The sequence below is a fragment of the Notamacropus eugenii genome, chromosome 1 (assembly GCF_028372415.1).
Source record: "Notamacropus eugenii isolate mMacEug1 chromosome 1, mMacEug1.pri_v2, whole genome shotgun sequence".
Lineage (NCBI taxonomy): Eukaryota > Metazoa > Chordata > Mammalia > Diprotodontia > Macropodidae > Notamacropus > Notamacropus eugenii.
Genome location: NC_092872.1, coordinates 344,804,394 through 344,821,390, shown reverse-complemented (window position 1 = coordinate 344,821,390; position 16,997 = coordinate 344,804,394). Strand labels below are relative to the sequence as shown.

General features: G+C 45.5%; 1 protein-coding gene across 1 annotated transcript; it reads right to left on the bottom strand.

Annotated features, from left to right (window-relative positions):
* Nucleotides 1-5,283: 5,283 nt before the first annotated feature.
* Nucleotides 5,284-16,781, bottom strand: IRF1 (interferon regulatory factor 1). The gene is made up of 10 exons (XM_072630000.1): nt 16,642-16,781; nt 14,366-14,457; nt 12,947-13,046; nt 12,075-12,251; nt 11,920-11,969; nt 11,685-11,820; nt 10,237-10,359; nt 9,570-9,616; nt 7,465-7,597; nt 5,284-6,195 (listed from the first exon to the last, which is right to left on the bottom strand). The coding sequence occupies exons 2-10, from the start codon at nt 14,450-14,452 to the stop codon at nt 6,086-6,088; spliced, it is 963 nt and encodes a 320-aa protein (XP_072486101.1). The 5' UTR covers nt 14,453-14,457; nt 16,642-16,781; the 3' UTR covers nt 5,284-6,085.
* Nucleotides 16,782-16,997: the final 216 nt, after the last annotated feature.

Below are 16,997 nucleotides of genomic sequence, written 5' to 3'. Positions count from 1 at the left end.
AAAATAGAAAAGAAATGAAAATAATACAAGAAGGAATTGGAAAGGGTATTGACAGCTGGGTATAAGAGGTACAAAACCTCACCCAAGCAACAGACTCCTTGAAAATTAGAGTGGAGCAAATAGAAGTCAATGATTTCATGAGACAACAAGAAATATTAAAAACTCAAAAGACTAAAGACTGAAGAAAATGTAAGGTATCTCACAGCAAGAACAATGGGCATGGAAAATAGATCAAGAAGAAAAAATTTAAGAATCATTGGACACCTGAAAGCCATGACCAAAATAAGATCCTAGGCATCATATTTTGAGAAATCTTAAAATTACTTAGAACAAGATGGCAAAGTGGAATTAGCATCTGCCAATCACCTCCCAAAAGAAATCCCAAGATGAAAACCCCCAGGAATATTATAGCCAAAATCTAGAACTTTCAGGTCAAAGAAAAAATACTACAAGTGGTCAAAAAAAAAAGAATTCAAGTACTGAAGAGCCATAGCCAGGATCACACACTATTTAATAGCTATCACTATAAAAGAATGGAGAGCTTGGAATACCATGTTCCAAAAGGTAAGGGATATGGGTTTACATCCAAAAAAGAATTTACCCAGCAAAATCTGATATAATTGTACAAGAGAAAAATGGATCTTTAATGAAATAGAGGACTTCCAAGCATTCCTGATGAAAAGACCAGAGATGCATGGGAACTTTGAAGTTCAAACATAGGAGCTGAGAGATATTTAAAAAGGTAAACATGAATGAGCAGTGATAAAGAACTAAAAATGGATAAAATTCATATATTCTAATATGGGAAGCTGATATATTTATCTCCTTTGAACCCTGTTATCATTATGAGGGTCACAAAGTCTGTCTAATTAGACAGAAGGACTGAGAGTGGTCCTGTTATATCTTGATAATCTTCAAAGAAGAATGGAAAGGAAAAGAGAAATATATTCAGGGGAAGGGAAAAAAATTAGAAACAAGTTTCTCTCACATAATTGGAGCATGCAAGGAGAAGTCTATATAAACAAGAGGAGGAAGCAGTCAAATATACATATATATGTACACATATGTATAGGTATATTCGCGTGCACACAAAGAGTTGGGTATAGAAATATATTTCATTCAGCAGGGAAACAGGAGAGAAAGAAGAAAAGAGGGATGAGGAATTAGAGGGAAGAGTAGGGAAGGATTATTCCTAAACAAAAGAAAGTCTAATGAAGGATGCACAAAAATGTGTACCTCTTTTTGAGATGGGAAAGAATGGGAATGCTAAGGGATACCCATCAGTTGGGAATGGCTGAACAAATTATGGTATATATGATGGAATGCTATTGTGCTGTAATGAAGAGGATTGTTCCTGAGAAACCAGGAAAGACTTGCATGAACTTATGTAGAGTGAAGTAAACAGAAAAATTTATACAGAGACAAGAATTTTGTCATGATAAACAACTTTAAATGACTTGGGAACTCTGGTCAGTGGAATGACTGATCACTTCTAGAGGACTAAAATGAGCCATACTACCTACCTCTTAATAAAGATGCAAAGAACTTACAGTGCAGAATGAGACATACATAAATACATACATATATACCTATGTATATACATACACATTTTCTTTTGGAAACGGCTAATAGAGAAATTTGTTTTACTTCATTGTAACCGTTTTTTTTCTTTTGCTCTCAATTTGGAAGGGAGAGGGAGAGAAGTTGGATTTTTGTTGATTGAAAATAATTGCAGTTTAATTTTTAAAAAGATTTGAAAATAACAATTAGATCATTGAGATGTCAAAAGAATAGACTGTGGTTTAATTGATATAGGGACCTCTCAGGTAAGAACACTTGTATAGACAAGGAGTTAGGTCAATAGCCCTGCACCTACTACTTTGGAGGGCATTTATCTGTGCCAATAAATAAGCTGATTTAAATAGTAGGATGGGGTGGGGGTGGTAATGAACATCTTTAGCTTATAACAGTGGTGGGGAACTTGTGGCCTCAAGGCCACATGTGGCCCGCCAGGTCTTCAAGTGCAGCCCTCTGAATCCAACTTCACAGAACAAATCCTTTTATTAAATAAATAATAAATTGTTATTAAATTACAAATAGATTTTTAAATAATATTAACATTATTATAACATATAAAATAAATAATAATAACAGATACACAAAATCTTTTTATTAAGGGGATTTGTTCTGTGAAGTTGGATTCAATCAGAGGGCCACACTTGAGGACCTAGAGGGACACATGTGGCCTTGAGGCCGCAGATTCCCCACCTCTGGCTTAGAATGTCAGAATAAGGAAATCTTAGACCTAGAACTAGGAGGTTGCAGAGTAAGGTTACAGCAACTGCTCCTGCAATGATTCTGATTTCCACACTTTGGTCTCTGACTCCCCTTGAAACAGGGATCCCAGAATGAGTCATTCCTTCTTGTTCTTAGAGGGATTTGATGCTTATTTTTAGGATTACTGGGGTCCTTGAAGCCATAAGACTTCAGGTCTCCATTCTAATCCTGCTCAGGAGGAAAGCTCCAAGGACATTGTGTTTGGTCCTTGGATAGGACACAATGGAAATTGTCCTTTCTTTGAATCTGACAATTGAGATATTGGGATTTATAGATGAGAGCCTGTAAGAGCATCTCCTTCACAGCTTCTCAAATGAGAGAACAGAGCCAGTCAGCCGTGGTCTGAGACTTTGTCAAAGAAATCTCTCTTCCTCTCTAATTACACAAATTAACCTCAGCCCTGGTGCTGTCAAGTAGTGGTTAATGTTACATTGCTGTAGGGGATCATAGTGGATGAAGGTTCATTAAATCTCCAAGTTTAACTGGGAAAGCTTTTGCTAAATTTTGAACAAGAAGCAAAAAAGGTGAGGGATGGGTCATAACATCCCTTGCCTTGACTCAGGCTTCTTCCCCCACTTTCCAGACTCATGTTCTTTACCTTGATCCCTGACCCACATTTAGCTTGTCTTCCTCCTTATCACTCCAGAAGAACCAGGGCCGTACCTGCCATAGCAATATGGCATGATAAACCCTTTTCCCCCTTCCCTTCTGTCTCCAAGAAAAAAAGAGACAGAATGAATCATGCTTTTCATTCTGACACATAGTGTGATGGAAAGGTCATAGGGTTTTCTATCTGAACTGTCCTTTATCTCTGCTGAGTATTCTATATAAATCATCCCTCTTGTCTCTTCTGGCTTTTAAGGAATGATATGTAGACCCTGTCTACTGTCCCCAGTTTTTGTGTGGCCCCGAGTCATGGAACACTCAGCCTCTTGAGAACTGAAATTGAAAACCACCCAAAAGGGAATGGAGAAATGCACAGTGGGTGTGATCAGATGGCAATGTTACAACCAAGGATTTTGGAGTGGCAGAGTAAAGGATGTCATCAAAGATGGCCCACGTATGTGAGGGAAAAGAGGGTCAAATACTGGGCAGTTTACATTCACCAGTGTTATCATAGTTGTGGTGTCAAGAAGACATAAGAATGCACTTTGGGTGAACTTCCCATGAGAAAATTGTGGAGGAACATGGACAAGAGTCACACAGGATGGGCTGGTACAGATGGGTGGCAACCTGTATGCCTGAAGGGAATACCTACATTGAGGAGATCTTAGATCCACTTGAATCAAAGGAACCAGTACCTGAAAGTCAGGAATCCTTCAGTTCAGTCCTGTGGCAGCCCTCATTTCAGAGTTCCTAGTAAGAACTAGGTTCCAGTTAAGTCTAGACTAATCTACACTCTGCCCCATTTCTTGTTTTGCTCTCTTCCATGTCTTTATTCATGCTTAGAAGAGTTATCTATTCCTCTGCCTCCTCCTTCATTTCTTCCAGTTAAAATCCATCAAATTCTAGCTCTGATATTACCTCCATGAAGCCCTCCCTTTTGCCTGAACCTCCTCCAAAAAAGATTTCTATAGTTTTTCAATGTACTTTGGCTAGGCCTCTTCTTTGCTCTTATAACAACATTCTTCCTTGTGTACATGTTAGATTACAAGCTTCTTGAGGTCTTATTTCCGTGTAATTTCATTTTATCTTTATGTATAGCCAATGCCTAGCACTGCATTACATATAAATGTTTACTAAATTGAATGCCCCACTATACATTCTTTCCCTTGAAAAGAGAAGGGGGATATTTTCTATTTCCGTTCATTTTTCCCCCCAAGTACATGTTACCATGAATCCTTAAGGTAAGAATTGGGCAAGAAATTGAGAATGAGTTCATCAGCATTAATCATCTGTGCAGATAATGCTAAGATCTACTTATCCAGCCCTAACCTCTCTCTTTACCTCTAGTCTCTCATCTCTAAATGCCTACCAGGCATCTTGAACTTGATGTCTTGTAGACATGTTAAAGTCAACATTCTCAAAACAGAACTCATTATCATTTCCTCCAAATCTTCTCATCTCTTTTGAACCTCCTTTTACTGTTGAGAGCACCACTATCCTCCCAGTCAGTCCGACTTAAAACCTAATTATCATTCTCCCTCACTCTCAATATCCATGTATTTGGCAAGTCTTGTCAAGCCCACCTTCATGTCATGTATCACACACACACACACACACACACACACACACACACACACACACACACACACACACACACACACACACACACACACACACACACACACACACACACACACCCCTTCTCTCCTGTGAGCCATTGCCCTGCTGCAGGCTTTCATCACTCCACACTACTTTCCTCAAGTCTCTCCCCACTCCAGTCCCTTGTCTACTAAGCTGCCAGGAATTTCCCTGAAGCACAGGTCTGAACATATCACTTCCGACTCAGCTTAACGCTACTGGTTCCTGACTGCTTCCAGGATCAAACATAAAATCCTGTTTACCTTTTAAAGCCCTTCCCAACCTGACCCCTTCTTGCCTTTCCCTGCATGTGCTTTGCATTCCAGGGATGCTGGCCTTCCTTGCTGCCCCTCACATGACATACCATCTCCCTGACTTTTCCCTGATGTCCCCCATGCCTGTGCACTTCTCTCCTCACCTCCACCTCCTGGCTTCCTTCAAGGACCCGTTAAAATCCCACTTTCCCAACCTTAATTCTAATGCCTTCCCTTTGTTTATCACCTCCAATTTATCCTGTATATATCTTTTAAATACATAGTTGTTTGCTTCTTGCCTCCCCCATCAGACCATGAGCTCCTTGACAGCAGGGACAGCATATGCCTGGCACATAGAAAGGGTTTAATAAATGTTGACTATAAAGCATAAATTATCCTCATCTCCATTTTCTGATACATTTCCACAAAAAGGGCCATACTCAGAGGATTCCTCTGTAAACATTTTTTAATAAAAACAAATTCACATATTTACATATTTACATAGGATCACATACATGACTTCATAATGGATGGTACTTCAGATTTTAAAGCCCAGGCACATTCACTTCTCTCCTTAAGCACTGTACTTCCTCAAGGGACAGTATAAATAAATGTAGATGGTCAAGAAGATTTGAGGGGAAAATAGTGTGTACACAGCTCTGTGAGGAAAAACTATTCACAGCCAATGTGAACTAGGAGTCAGGAGAGGGCTTCCTCTAACAGAAAATCTGGAGGAAGTTACATTGTATGTGATTCATTTTTCCTTCACATTTCACTGGCCTTAAAACATTTACACGCCAGCCCAAGGGTCTTTAGGGGAAAGGGCTCATTTAGTGCAAATGATTATGAAATAAGGTCATTTTTTAGTGCAAATGACTGTCACCAGTGGTTCTTGCTGAACTCATCTTGTTCAGCACGGGGGCATTAAGAGGCCTTACTGAACTGATCCTTCCCTCCCTTCACCAAATCAGGAGTTTGCCCAGACCTCACAGCCACTGTATCTCAAAGGAACAGCCCAGAATATAGCAGTTGGGAGCTTACAAAGTGGGAAACTAATGAGTAGAAATAGAGTTGCAGCCCCTGCCTTCATTGTCTTTCTGCCATGCATTGAAAATCCTGATACCAGTCTTCTTAGGGGGCAGGTCCAGCCCTCTTCTGACCATAGGTTTCTTGGAGCTATCCAGTAAAAGGACTGTCTTCACCAGCCACCAAAACACTGCCCTATGGGCTTACCAGGGCAGAGGACATGGTTACTGCCCACAGGAAATAGCCTGGATGTTGGGCTGTCTGACAGGTGTCAGCAGGGTGTCCATCCAACTCAGTTCTGTGAAGGGTCGATGTAAATTCAACTCAATAACCTCTGGAAGAAAATGAGAAAGGAAGTGTGAGATTTGTCAAACATAGGCTAGATGGACAAAAAATTGCAAGACTTGCAAATTTAAGAGGCATCCCAATGGCCTCTTTTACCTACATCACTGGAAAAGGGAAGGCTCCCAGACCCTTGGCTACTGTTCCATGGGTTCCAGAAGGGTTTAGATCTATGACCCAAATGTACTCAGTAGAAATAGAGATGAGAAGGAGATATATGTTTCTCTATGTGAATTCTGTATTTTTTTGCCCAAGCTTACATGCCAATGGGTGAGGGAGCTTCTGGGAAAGCTTTTCTGATTTTAGGGGCATTTCAAGGGATAAGAAACAGAGCTATTCCTTAATCTGCCGATGTTAGAAACGTGTTCATGTTCATGCTCATGTTCATGCTCTGAAGGGGTTTAGAATTGGGGATGTTTTTCTTCAGTTACTCTTTGAGACTAATAATACCTCATACTTTTGACCATCTTTAGTTATAAAGCATCTCAGTTATCTCACTTAATCACTCAATCAACAAGTTTCATTAAGTACTATGTGCCAGACACAGTGTTGGATACCAGGAACATAAGGGCAAAAGTTAAACAACGCCTGCCCTGAGGGCATTTACCTTCAGGGGAGTCAGACCAGTTAAATGCTAAAGAGTGGGTAGGGAAAGCACTAGCAGTTGGGAGGATGGGGGAAGGCTCCAAGGAAAGAAGAAATTCTAAGAGGTGCACGAGAGGAACCAGTGCTTTCCGGGCCATGAGGAACAGCCAATGAGAAGAAATGACAATAGGAGATGGGAGTGCTGAGGGATGATGAGGATAGTATGGCTGGCCAACAGAGTATAGGGGAATAATGTGGAGTAAGGAAAGCTAAGTAGGGGCCAGGCTGTGAAACGCTTTGAATGCCAACAGAAGAATTTCTATCTGCAACTCAGAGAGATGGGGAACTACTGGAAGTTACTGAGTAGGGAAGTAGCCTGCACTTTAAGGAAAACACTCTGCAGAGGATGAGGGACAGCAGGCAGGGAAACTAGTTAGGTTTCCAGGCAACAGATGATGAGGGCCTCCACTTGGATGGTGTCTGGGTGAGTGGAGACAAAGGAAAAGATGTGATCTTGAAAGTCGTGAATACAAATCTCATTATCTCTATCTTTGGACGAGGAAACTGAGAGCCAGAGGTTCAATGACTTGCCCAAGGTGACACAACTCTGAAGCTTCTTCCTCTCCTTGGGGGCTTCCCTTCCTCCACAGAACTCTGAGCCCATGGTTCTTCCTACCTCCTGATCCATCCATGTCACTCTCCTCTTCCTTTAAGTTGAAGTTACTGTAGATAGGCGGGGTACCTAGTTCATTAAGCAGATACCCTTTACCATCGATATTGGTCTGCTGCCACTCTGATTGTTCTATTAGCTGGAAGGAATAAGGAAAGAAGGGGTTAGTTATCCTGTGTTCTTATTTCCCCATAATCCCCTTGACAAATCAAAGTGCCCCTGAGAAGGGACCACTGCCCAGGACCAATGCTGTGGCCTCAAACTCAGCTTTTGAGGCCTAGTGCATAAGGGGCCTTACCTTATGGCAAAAACCTAAATGGTCAGCTCACTACCCTGACCCTAGGCTTACTAACTCTTTAACACATTATCCTTTTTCTCCATGGCATCCTTTCCACTGTGCTCCACCAAGAGCCTAGAGTTAATCTCCACGTCATAATGTCAGGGGTTGGAAAGGACTTTAGTTCATCTAGGCCAACCCTTCATTTTCCAGATGGGGAAACCGAAACCCAAAGAGGAGTGACTTGCTCAGGGTCACAGATAACAAGTGACAAAAATCAAGATTTGAACTGAGGCCTTTCTGGACTTTTTCCTGCTCCTCATTCTATTAATCTGTTCAGCTGTCAAGGTTTTGATCTTCGCAATATCTTCTGCACCTGGCCTCTGCTTTCTACTTAACTGCAACTACCCTAGTTTAGTCTGCATATTCTCTCCCCTGGACTACTGTAATAGCTTCCTGGTTGGCCTCTTCTCATTCTAACTTTCGTGCCTTTACCTGCTCTGATTATATAACTCTTCACAACTCAGAATCCTTCAGTGCTTCTCCCCATTGCTTACCAAGGAAATTTTAAACTCCAGAGCCTTTCAAATTCTTCCCTAATCTGACTCCAACCACCTCTCAGCCTTATTTCATCTGCTTCACATGTTCTTATCTATAAAGTGGCCAAACTGAGTAACTCGTCTCTAGACATTCTCAACGTCTTGCTTGCTCTGGTTTCCATGCATTCCATGGCTGAAAGGCACAACCATGCTTTGAAAATACTCCCTGACCTAACTCCAACCTCCATCCACTCAAGCTCTTCTTTTCCTTCCAGACCTCACTTAGCTGCTCCTTCCTCTGGGAATCCTGCCCTCACTCCCTGACTACCCTCAGCTCAAAGCTGATATAGTCCCTACGTTCTAAAGGGAGCAAGACAATGGCATCTAAATTTCCTCCCAGCTCTATCTACCATCCCAATAATTTCCCATTGTATGAACTTTTCTCACACTCTCTTATGCTATCATTATATATGTGTGTGTGTGTGTGTGTGTGTGTGTGTGTGTCTCTTTTTTCTTCACTAGACTGAAATTCTATATCTTATCTCTGGTTGTAAACTCAACATCTAGCAGTAACAACTCATGTTCATGTAGTGCTTTAAATTTTACAAACTCCCTTATGTGCCTTATCTCTTTTTGAACTTTGAAATGACTCTGTGAAGTAGGTGCTGTTATTATTTCCATTTCACAGATGACGAACCAGAAGATCAGAGAAGTTAAGTGACCTGTTTAAGGACACACAGCTCCCAAGTGTGTGAGGCAGGATTCAAACCCAGGACTTTTGGATTTCAAATCTAACACTCTAGTCACTAGCCTGATGCCTCAGTGTTTTGAACAAGCTAGCCATTTAATGTTCTGAATGAAATTTTTCTTTAGGGAAACATAAATAGGTGCACAAGTTTTTTGCAGGCAAGAAGAGCTATAATCTGGCATTCCAAGGGCCACAACTAAGCATTAGCCTACATTCCCTCAATGCCCACTAATGTGGAAAAAGCTGGCTAAGGACTCAGCATGAGATGTGACCCTCAGAGTAGGTTAGATTAGCCATAGGAATGTAACTGAGATGTTCTGTCGTTTCTATAATGTCCCCACAATACTGAGCCTCTTTGCAGTTAGACAAAGAGATGGAGCATTCCTGTAGTAATTTGTGTGCCTCCATCTCTGTGGTAACCAACTAGCACCTGCCATTTTTTTTTCAAGAGGCTTCCTTGTTTTTTGTTTGTTTTGTTTTTTTACCCGTGACTAACAAACTGCCACTTCCTTAAAGCTGATCATAAAAGCAGAAAAGGGGTTTTTACCTTAATGATATCCTCAGGTAGTTTTTCCTCCTCCTCCTCGTCCGTTGCTGATGTTTTGTGGTAAAGGGTAGAGAAAAGGTGGTTGTTGAGTCATTTCTGCACTCTTCTTGGGAAGCCAGCCCCACCAAACCCTTCCTACATCCTACTGCACACACCAGCCTCCTCACCGTCAGAGAGCTCACAGGCTACACTGACTGGACTACTGGAAACAGAATCCTTGCTCGGGAGACTAGTCTGGGCAGTCAGCTGTTTCCGGCCTTCCAGATTCCTGGAAGTCAGTCATTGTTCCTACCCCATCTTCTCCATATTGGAAGAGGGATGTACCAGTGACAGCCTACAGAGAAACCAGGGAAACAAACTGCCTCCCTCCTAAACCAAACCTTTTCCAGTGCTACCAGTAATCCCATCAAACTAGGCTTCTTTATCACGTCCTCTCCCTCCTTCCTATGCCCACTGTAGTCCACACCTGGCCTGTAATGCCAGGTATCTCTGCTGCCTCATTTCTTCCTTGCCTATCTCTGAAGCTTCCCACGGAGGAGGAAATGCTAGCTATTGGGACACTCCAGGAAACCTTCTGGAAGAGCTTTGCAGAAAATGGGAATGCTAACATGCTGCGGGTGGTCAAGGCTAGGAGTAGTTGTATGGGTCCCAGGAGACAGATACAAACCATCAGAACTGGAAGGCATTGGTGACACCTGGAAAGGGTACATGTCATTGGTGCTATCAGGGATGATATCCATTGAGATTTGCCAGTCAGGGAGGGTGCTGCTGACATCACAGGAGGAGAGATCTGGGGAATGGTTAAGAGCCAGCAATCAGAACTTCAGATTTATGTAAAAGGTCACAGCTCTTCCCATTCAACAGACTCAGATAATCTTAGCATTGGAAGGGATCTCAGCAGGCAATGAGACCAACCCGTAACTGAAAAAGAATTCCCACTAAAGTAGGCCTGCACAACATGCAGCCTACCAAAGGATTTTGGAGGGCCTGACATTTCACACATGACCCACGGCAACCAACAGTCTGTCTCTAGTTACCTTTACTTGGAAAGTGAGCTGCTAAAAATCCTACCTGTGGCCTGAAAAAGCTGAGCCTATTTTAATTTTGGACTCTACCTAAATGCCAAGTTGTACAGGTCTGCACTAAAGCACATCTGGCAAATGGTCTATCTCACCTCTGCTTGAAGACCTCCAAAATGTCTACTTCCCTTGGCAGCCTATTCATTACATTGCTGAACAGTATTCTCTAACTGCAAGCTCTGTAAAATTTCTAGCCATTGCTCCTGGTTCTGACCTCTAGGGCCAAATAGAACAAGGCTAATCCCTCTTTCATGTGACAGTCTTTCAAATACTTGAAAACAGGAATCATGTCCTTTGAGTATTCATTACTCCAGGCTGAATATCACAGGTTCTTTCTATCCATTCTTACGTGGCACAGACTCCAGGACTATCTGTCATCCTAGTTATCTTCCTCCAGATGCTAACTAGATTACTGACGTCCTCCACTGTAGTGCCCAGAACAATACAGAGCACTCTAGGTGTGGCTGGACCAAGGCAGAGTACAGGGGGACATTCCTTCTTTATTCCTGGAAGCTATTCCTGCCCTAATGTGGCCACTATATCATGCTTAGAACTCATACTGAGCTTGGAATCCACTAAGACCTCTAGAGTCTCCTGTCCTGAGCTACAGAAATATGACACAGGTAAGTTCTGAATCCACTGAAAACCATGTGACTTGAACCATAAAGGTGACTGGTGACCACAATGCGTGAAGTGCCTAGGGTAGGGCACAATGTTTAAATTCCTACCAGCTCCAGGGTGCCTCCAGGATCTTTTAAATCCAAAAATAAATAGATAAACTTGGCTAACAAAGAGCTAAGCACTAAAAAGAGCTTTCAGACCCCTCCCTCAGTAACAGTGGTCTTGAAAAAGAGCTGAGTTCTTGTCCTACCTCTGTCTATTTAACTCTGTAAAATCAGGAGGTTAGACTAAGATCCCTTCTAGCTGAGGTACCATAGGATACTGAGCTCTGTAAGTCAGTCAGTCCCATCCTTAGGGCCACAAGGAGCAGGGAGACCCTCACATGGCAGTGATGCACACATGTTCACTGACTTACCCAATGAGACCGAAGAGCTTTCCACCTCTGTGTCCTGTTCCACATAAACTTGTGCTGTGTATCCACTGTGGTCATCAGGGAGAGTCAAGCTGCCAAGTCCTTCTGACTGGGTGTCAGGGCTGGATTCTGAATATGACTGCCAAGAACAGAAGAGATTCAGGCCCCTGCCTAACATTGATCTCCTCCCACTTCCCATATGTCACCAACCAGACAGTCTCCTTAAGGAAATACCTACCTTTCTCTTGCTCTTACTTCTGGAGTCTTTGGATGACTTGGACTTTCTCTCTGTGAAATATACATATTAAGTGAGCATCTATACTATCTCCTTGAATGCAGCCTCCCTTCTCCATCCTAGCTGCCCTTCCCCTCTTTACCTCCACCCTGCCATACCTTTTCTCTGGTTCTTAGTTAGAGGTGGGAGCATCCGGTACACTCTCACAGCTGAGCTGCCCTTGTTCCTGCTTTGGTCCTTCACTTCCTCTATGTCAGGGAGTGAATTCATGGCACAACGAAAATTGGCTTTCCATGTTTTAGGGTCTGGCTCCCTCTCCCCAGCTTTGTATCGGCCTATAGAAGATAAAAGAAGATGTCAGGATCATCATGAAAAGGCAAGTGGATGTCTCACTGAGTGTCTTATGTTTTCCCTGAGGAGACTTGGGCTCATTCTTGACACAGGCAATGTCTGCTAAGCCCCTTACAGTCTATTGGGAAACCATTATATGACCTTAGGTCATCGTGGCATGCTCATATTTGCCTCCATGCTTTGGCATTTCCTTATATATTCTCTATTTGTTTTACATGGGTACATTCTAACTCTCCAATTAGACTATAAATTTCCTGAAGGAAGGGGCCACAGGTCAGGTTTTTAAAAAAAAAAAACTTCTTTTATCATGTAGCTCAAGAACATGACGGCTGTCAATAAATTTTTAGCTGGTTGGCTGACTGATTAATTGCATGAAGTAAGTGACTGGCCAGCAACATGAAGTAAAAAAGCCATGTTTACATGTTCCTGTGTTATGGGAGAAAAACCCACACTGAGCTGGGCATTAGGATCAGTCAGAGGAGAGATTTTCTCCAAGATTAGCAGTGACAAGGGACCCTGATGAAGGACTCAAAGCAAAGAGAAACAGTACCCTCTTTGACTAGAACTAACTCTGAGCATTTTAAACAAATCCCATCCGTTTGAATCTCCAAATTCCATTCTACGCACTGCTGAGGTTTCCCATGCTGAAGGCCCAGCTCCAGACATGGCACCTACCTACCTGTGTGAATGGCCCAGCTCCGAAAAAGACAGGCATCCTTGTTGATGTCCCAGCCGTGCTTTGCTGCATGCTTCCATGGGATCTGGAAAGTCATCTCTTCCTGAAGTTTAAAGCAGAGCTCAGGATGAATATAAAACTGTACCTCCGTGTATATCCAAAAGTCACCAAGAGGCAGTAATATGTAAAGGTCAAGTATATAGACTACGGTTGAAGCTATCGAATAACAAAACAAGGGGCAAGAAATTTGTGTCAAGTATCAAATGTGAAGCTGATCATGATAGGACATTTCATCTCTCCCCAACTAGAACCCCATGGCATGCTAGGACTTGATACTATTTGGCGAGGAAGAAAGTATTCACATGTTTCTCAGCATGTATGTTATGTTCACTGCAAAACTACCCTGCCCTTGAAGGGCAACCTCTGACCCTGGCTCTGGGCTTTGTCTACACAGTCTGCTCTAAGCAGAGGATAAGTGACGATGCATTCTTTTGAGACAGGGTCCTCCTCTGAGCACGGGAATCCTCAATATTGTTTCCTAAACTGACAGATCCCCTTACACCCCACAACTGATTAAAGAGTAAGAGACCCAAGTTAGAGTTGAGGCTCTGCTGTTAACTCATTATCAAACTCTAAGCACGTTGCTTCAACTCTCTGGACTTGAGTTCCCTTATCTATAAAATAAGGGTACCTATCTCTGAGGAGTTTATGACAATCAAATGAAATGGTGTATGTGACAATTTTGAAAAGTAAAAAATACAAAATGAGAGGTAGCATGGGGTGGTGGATAGATACAGGTGGGAGGGAACCCAGGACAATCTATGTGCAAGTATTCCCTCTGGTTGTGAGATCCTGACTAGATCTTGTAATCCCCTAATGTCCCAGGAAGCTCCCTTAAATTAAAGATTATGTAAACTGCACCAATTGCTGACTTGTGTTGTAGAGGGAATTTCATCACAGGTCCAGAAAGGAATATACAAGTTATTATTATTCTCCTGCATTAGGAAAGAGCTAAGTAACTGATTAAAGGCTCATTCCTGGTCCTAAAGGTAGAATCACTTCTGGCTGGCTGTTTATTCCTTATAACTCTCAGTCAGAAAGTGTTCTTTGTCTATCTCTGGCATCAAGGATGGGATTCTGCAGTGGCTAAGGCCAGTTTGAGGAGCTCAGAACGCTGGAAATGGGCACCATTGGAAGTTGTTGGTTACTCATAGACGTGGGTCTTGTCTGCTAAAACAGGGGAGATGGGAGTGCCCTTGCGTCCTAAAAGTCAAGAAAAGTGCCTTGCACACTTATAGCATACTCCATACACAATCGGGCCTGGAAAAGCACATTCTTCTGCCTCCTAAACTCTTTCCTCTCCCAGTTCCATTTGGATCTTTAGTTCATAAAACATGAAAAAAAACCAGGTGGGGCTCTCACCTTGTTAATCCAGGTCAGGCCTGGGATTTGGTTGGAATTAATCTGCATCTCTAGCCAGGGTCTCATGCGCATTCTGGCAATGGGCATGTTGTCTGTGAAGCCAAGAGAAAGGCTGAGGTTTAAGTGCTGAAGGAAATAACTGCTCTACGCATCCACCTCCATCCCACAAACACAGGGAGACACATATGCAGCTACAAGGCTGATGCATGCATAGTGAAGACAGTTAAGGCAAGAGGGCATCCTTAACACAGTGCACAAACATTTCTAGTTCTAAGTTCTTCCCTTCTCACAAACAGCCCAAAGGCATGTGAGCCAAAGAAGGGCAGGAAATAAATTGAGAATTTTGTAGAACACGAGATTAAGAGCCACTTTTATGTTCAAATGCCCAGCCTGTCTTTTTTCACTGATAGAAAATTCTTTGTAAAGGCGGGGCCTTCATTTTCTAGGCCACCTGTTGCCAAGAAAAGTATCTCCAGCTATGAATTATCAGCACAGAGATGAACAGTCCACCCTCTCTCCACTGTGTTATTAACCAAACTAATCACTTTGGGCAGCCAGAGATTTTCCTCCCTATTTTGAGAGGGAAGACTTCAACATTTACTAAACTGCTGCAACTGCTCAAAAAGCAGCTTTCTTGATCTGCCTGCCATCCTGCAGAGCGTTAACTATCCAGTCTCTGCAACCCCTATCCCCCCACACCCCCCCTGTTCTAAGGAGGAGCTCGGCCTCCCAGCGAATTAACCTTCCCTGCTTCCTCCAGGAAGCCCCTCCCACGGCTGTTTTGGGGCTACAGTTCGTCGAGCAACTAGTCCCCCAGACCTTTCCCTGCAAGGACAATGTGCCCCCAGCGTCCTGGCATGGGGTCACGGGAGTTTGAGCCTATACACTTGCTTCGCGGGGACAGGTGGCTTTGAGCTGGGTTTTCTGAAAGTTGTAGACTAGTCAGCAACTGGGCCATTCTTCCCAGAATCAGGGGGATGGGCAGGCGGGCCCTCGGTTGGCCTCTTGGGGGCACGTGCAACACAGGCTCCCAGTGGTTCCTAATACCCTCTGGGTGCCCTGGGGTAATGACCCAGTGCTCCTGGGGTTGGGTAGTTTCACAGCGGCGTCTGCTCTGAGAAGCGGCCAGATATCACCACTCTTCGGCCGGGGCCAAATGATCCCAGGATCAGGGACCAAAAGCCCAAGGCTTTCTGGCCTGAGGACTTGGGAAGGGAAATGGTTGGGTGGAGGGAGGGTCAGCGCGTCCCGGCCTTTCCTCTCCGTGGGCAGCTAGCACCCCCTCCCTCCGGGCTGCTTGTCCTCAAACGCCCTCCCAAGGCCAAGCTCCTCAGGCAGAGCAGAGGCGAGCAGCAGCGCGGCTCGGCACCCAGCGCGGCTCAGCACCCAGCCCGGCTCGGGGCTCAGCCCCCAGCCCGGCTCAGCCCCCTGCGCGGCTCGGCACCCAGCCCGGCTCAGCCCCCTGCGCGGCTCGGCACCCAGCCCGGCTCAGCCCCCTGCGCGGCTCGGCACCCAGCCCGGCTCAGCACCCAGCCCGGCTCGGCACCCAGCGCGGCTCAGCACCCAGCCCGGCTCGGCACCCAGCCCGGCTCGGCACCCAGCGCGGCTCAGCACCCAGCCCGGCTCAGCCCCCAGCCCGGCTCAGCCCCCTGCGCGGCTCGGCACCCAGCCCGGCTCGGGGCTCAGCCCCCAGCCCGGCTCAGCCCCCTGCGCGGCTCGGCACCCAGCCCGGCTCGGGGCTCAGCCCCCAGCCCGGCTCGGCACCCAGCCCGGCTCAGCACCCAGCCCGGCTCGGCACCCAGCGCGGCTCAGCACCCAGCCCGGCTCAGCCCCCTGCGCGGCTCGGCACCCAGCCCGGCTCAGCCCCCTGCGCGGCTCGGCACCCAGCCCGGCTCAGCACCCAGCCCGGCTCGGCACCCAGCCCTGCGAGCACGGTGCATCCACAGCAGCCCCGACCACACGTTACAACTCGGCTCTGCGGCAGCGCGGACCCCGGCTCTGCTCTCCTGTCTTTTTTTTTTTAATGGTCTTTACTTCCTGGTGTGCGGAAAGAGACGCCCGAGGCTCGAGCAGAGGCAATGACAGGGGCGCCTAGCTGGGAGCGCGCCCCTCCCCCTCCCCAACGGGTCAGCCCCCAGCCACAGACCTCCACCGATCTGCTACTTTCTGTCCCAGCGCTCCTTCCAGGGGCGAGGGAGGAGGGATGGGGCTGCGGACACGGTCGGGCTGAGGCCCAGCTCTCCCAGAGAAGATCGCGAGCTCGAGGCCCCGGTTACCTGGGTCAGGGGCCCACGCCGCCGCTGCAGAAGTCTGGCTCGGAAAGCTGGAGCTCGCCTGGTCCCCAGTGTTCGCCCGCCTAGCTCTGGGCCCGCTGTCGCCTCCCGCGGGACAGCTCCAGGGGCTTCAGGCGGCGAAGGGTAATCTGGGAGCCCGCCGGCCCTGCTCCAGGGGTGCCCGGCCGCGGAGAGTCAGCAGAGTCGGTGGCACGGATTCTGCTCCGGTCTCGCTCTCGGCCTCCTACCTCTTGGACGGCGCCTTTCGCTCTGAGCCTCGGTCCTGGAGCCGGCCGCGAAGACTAAACATTGAGCGGGATTCCCCCGCTCTGGGCAGAGCCGGTCCCCGCCCAATGAGG

Coding starts and splice junctions, on each gene's coding strand:
- IRF1 (XM_072630000.1), bottom strand. CDS start 14,452: ATGCCCATTGCCAGAATGCGCATGAGACCCTGGCTAGAGATGCAGATT. Junction 11,821..11,919: donor GAAGTAAGAGCAAGAGAAAG/GTAGGTATTTCC, acceptor TGTTCTTGGCAG/TCATATTCAGAATCCAGCCC. Junction 9,617..10,236: donor AATGCCTTCCAGTTCTGATG/GTTTGTATCTGT, acceptor ACAAAACATCAG/CAACGGACGAGGAGGAGGAG.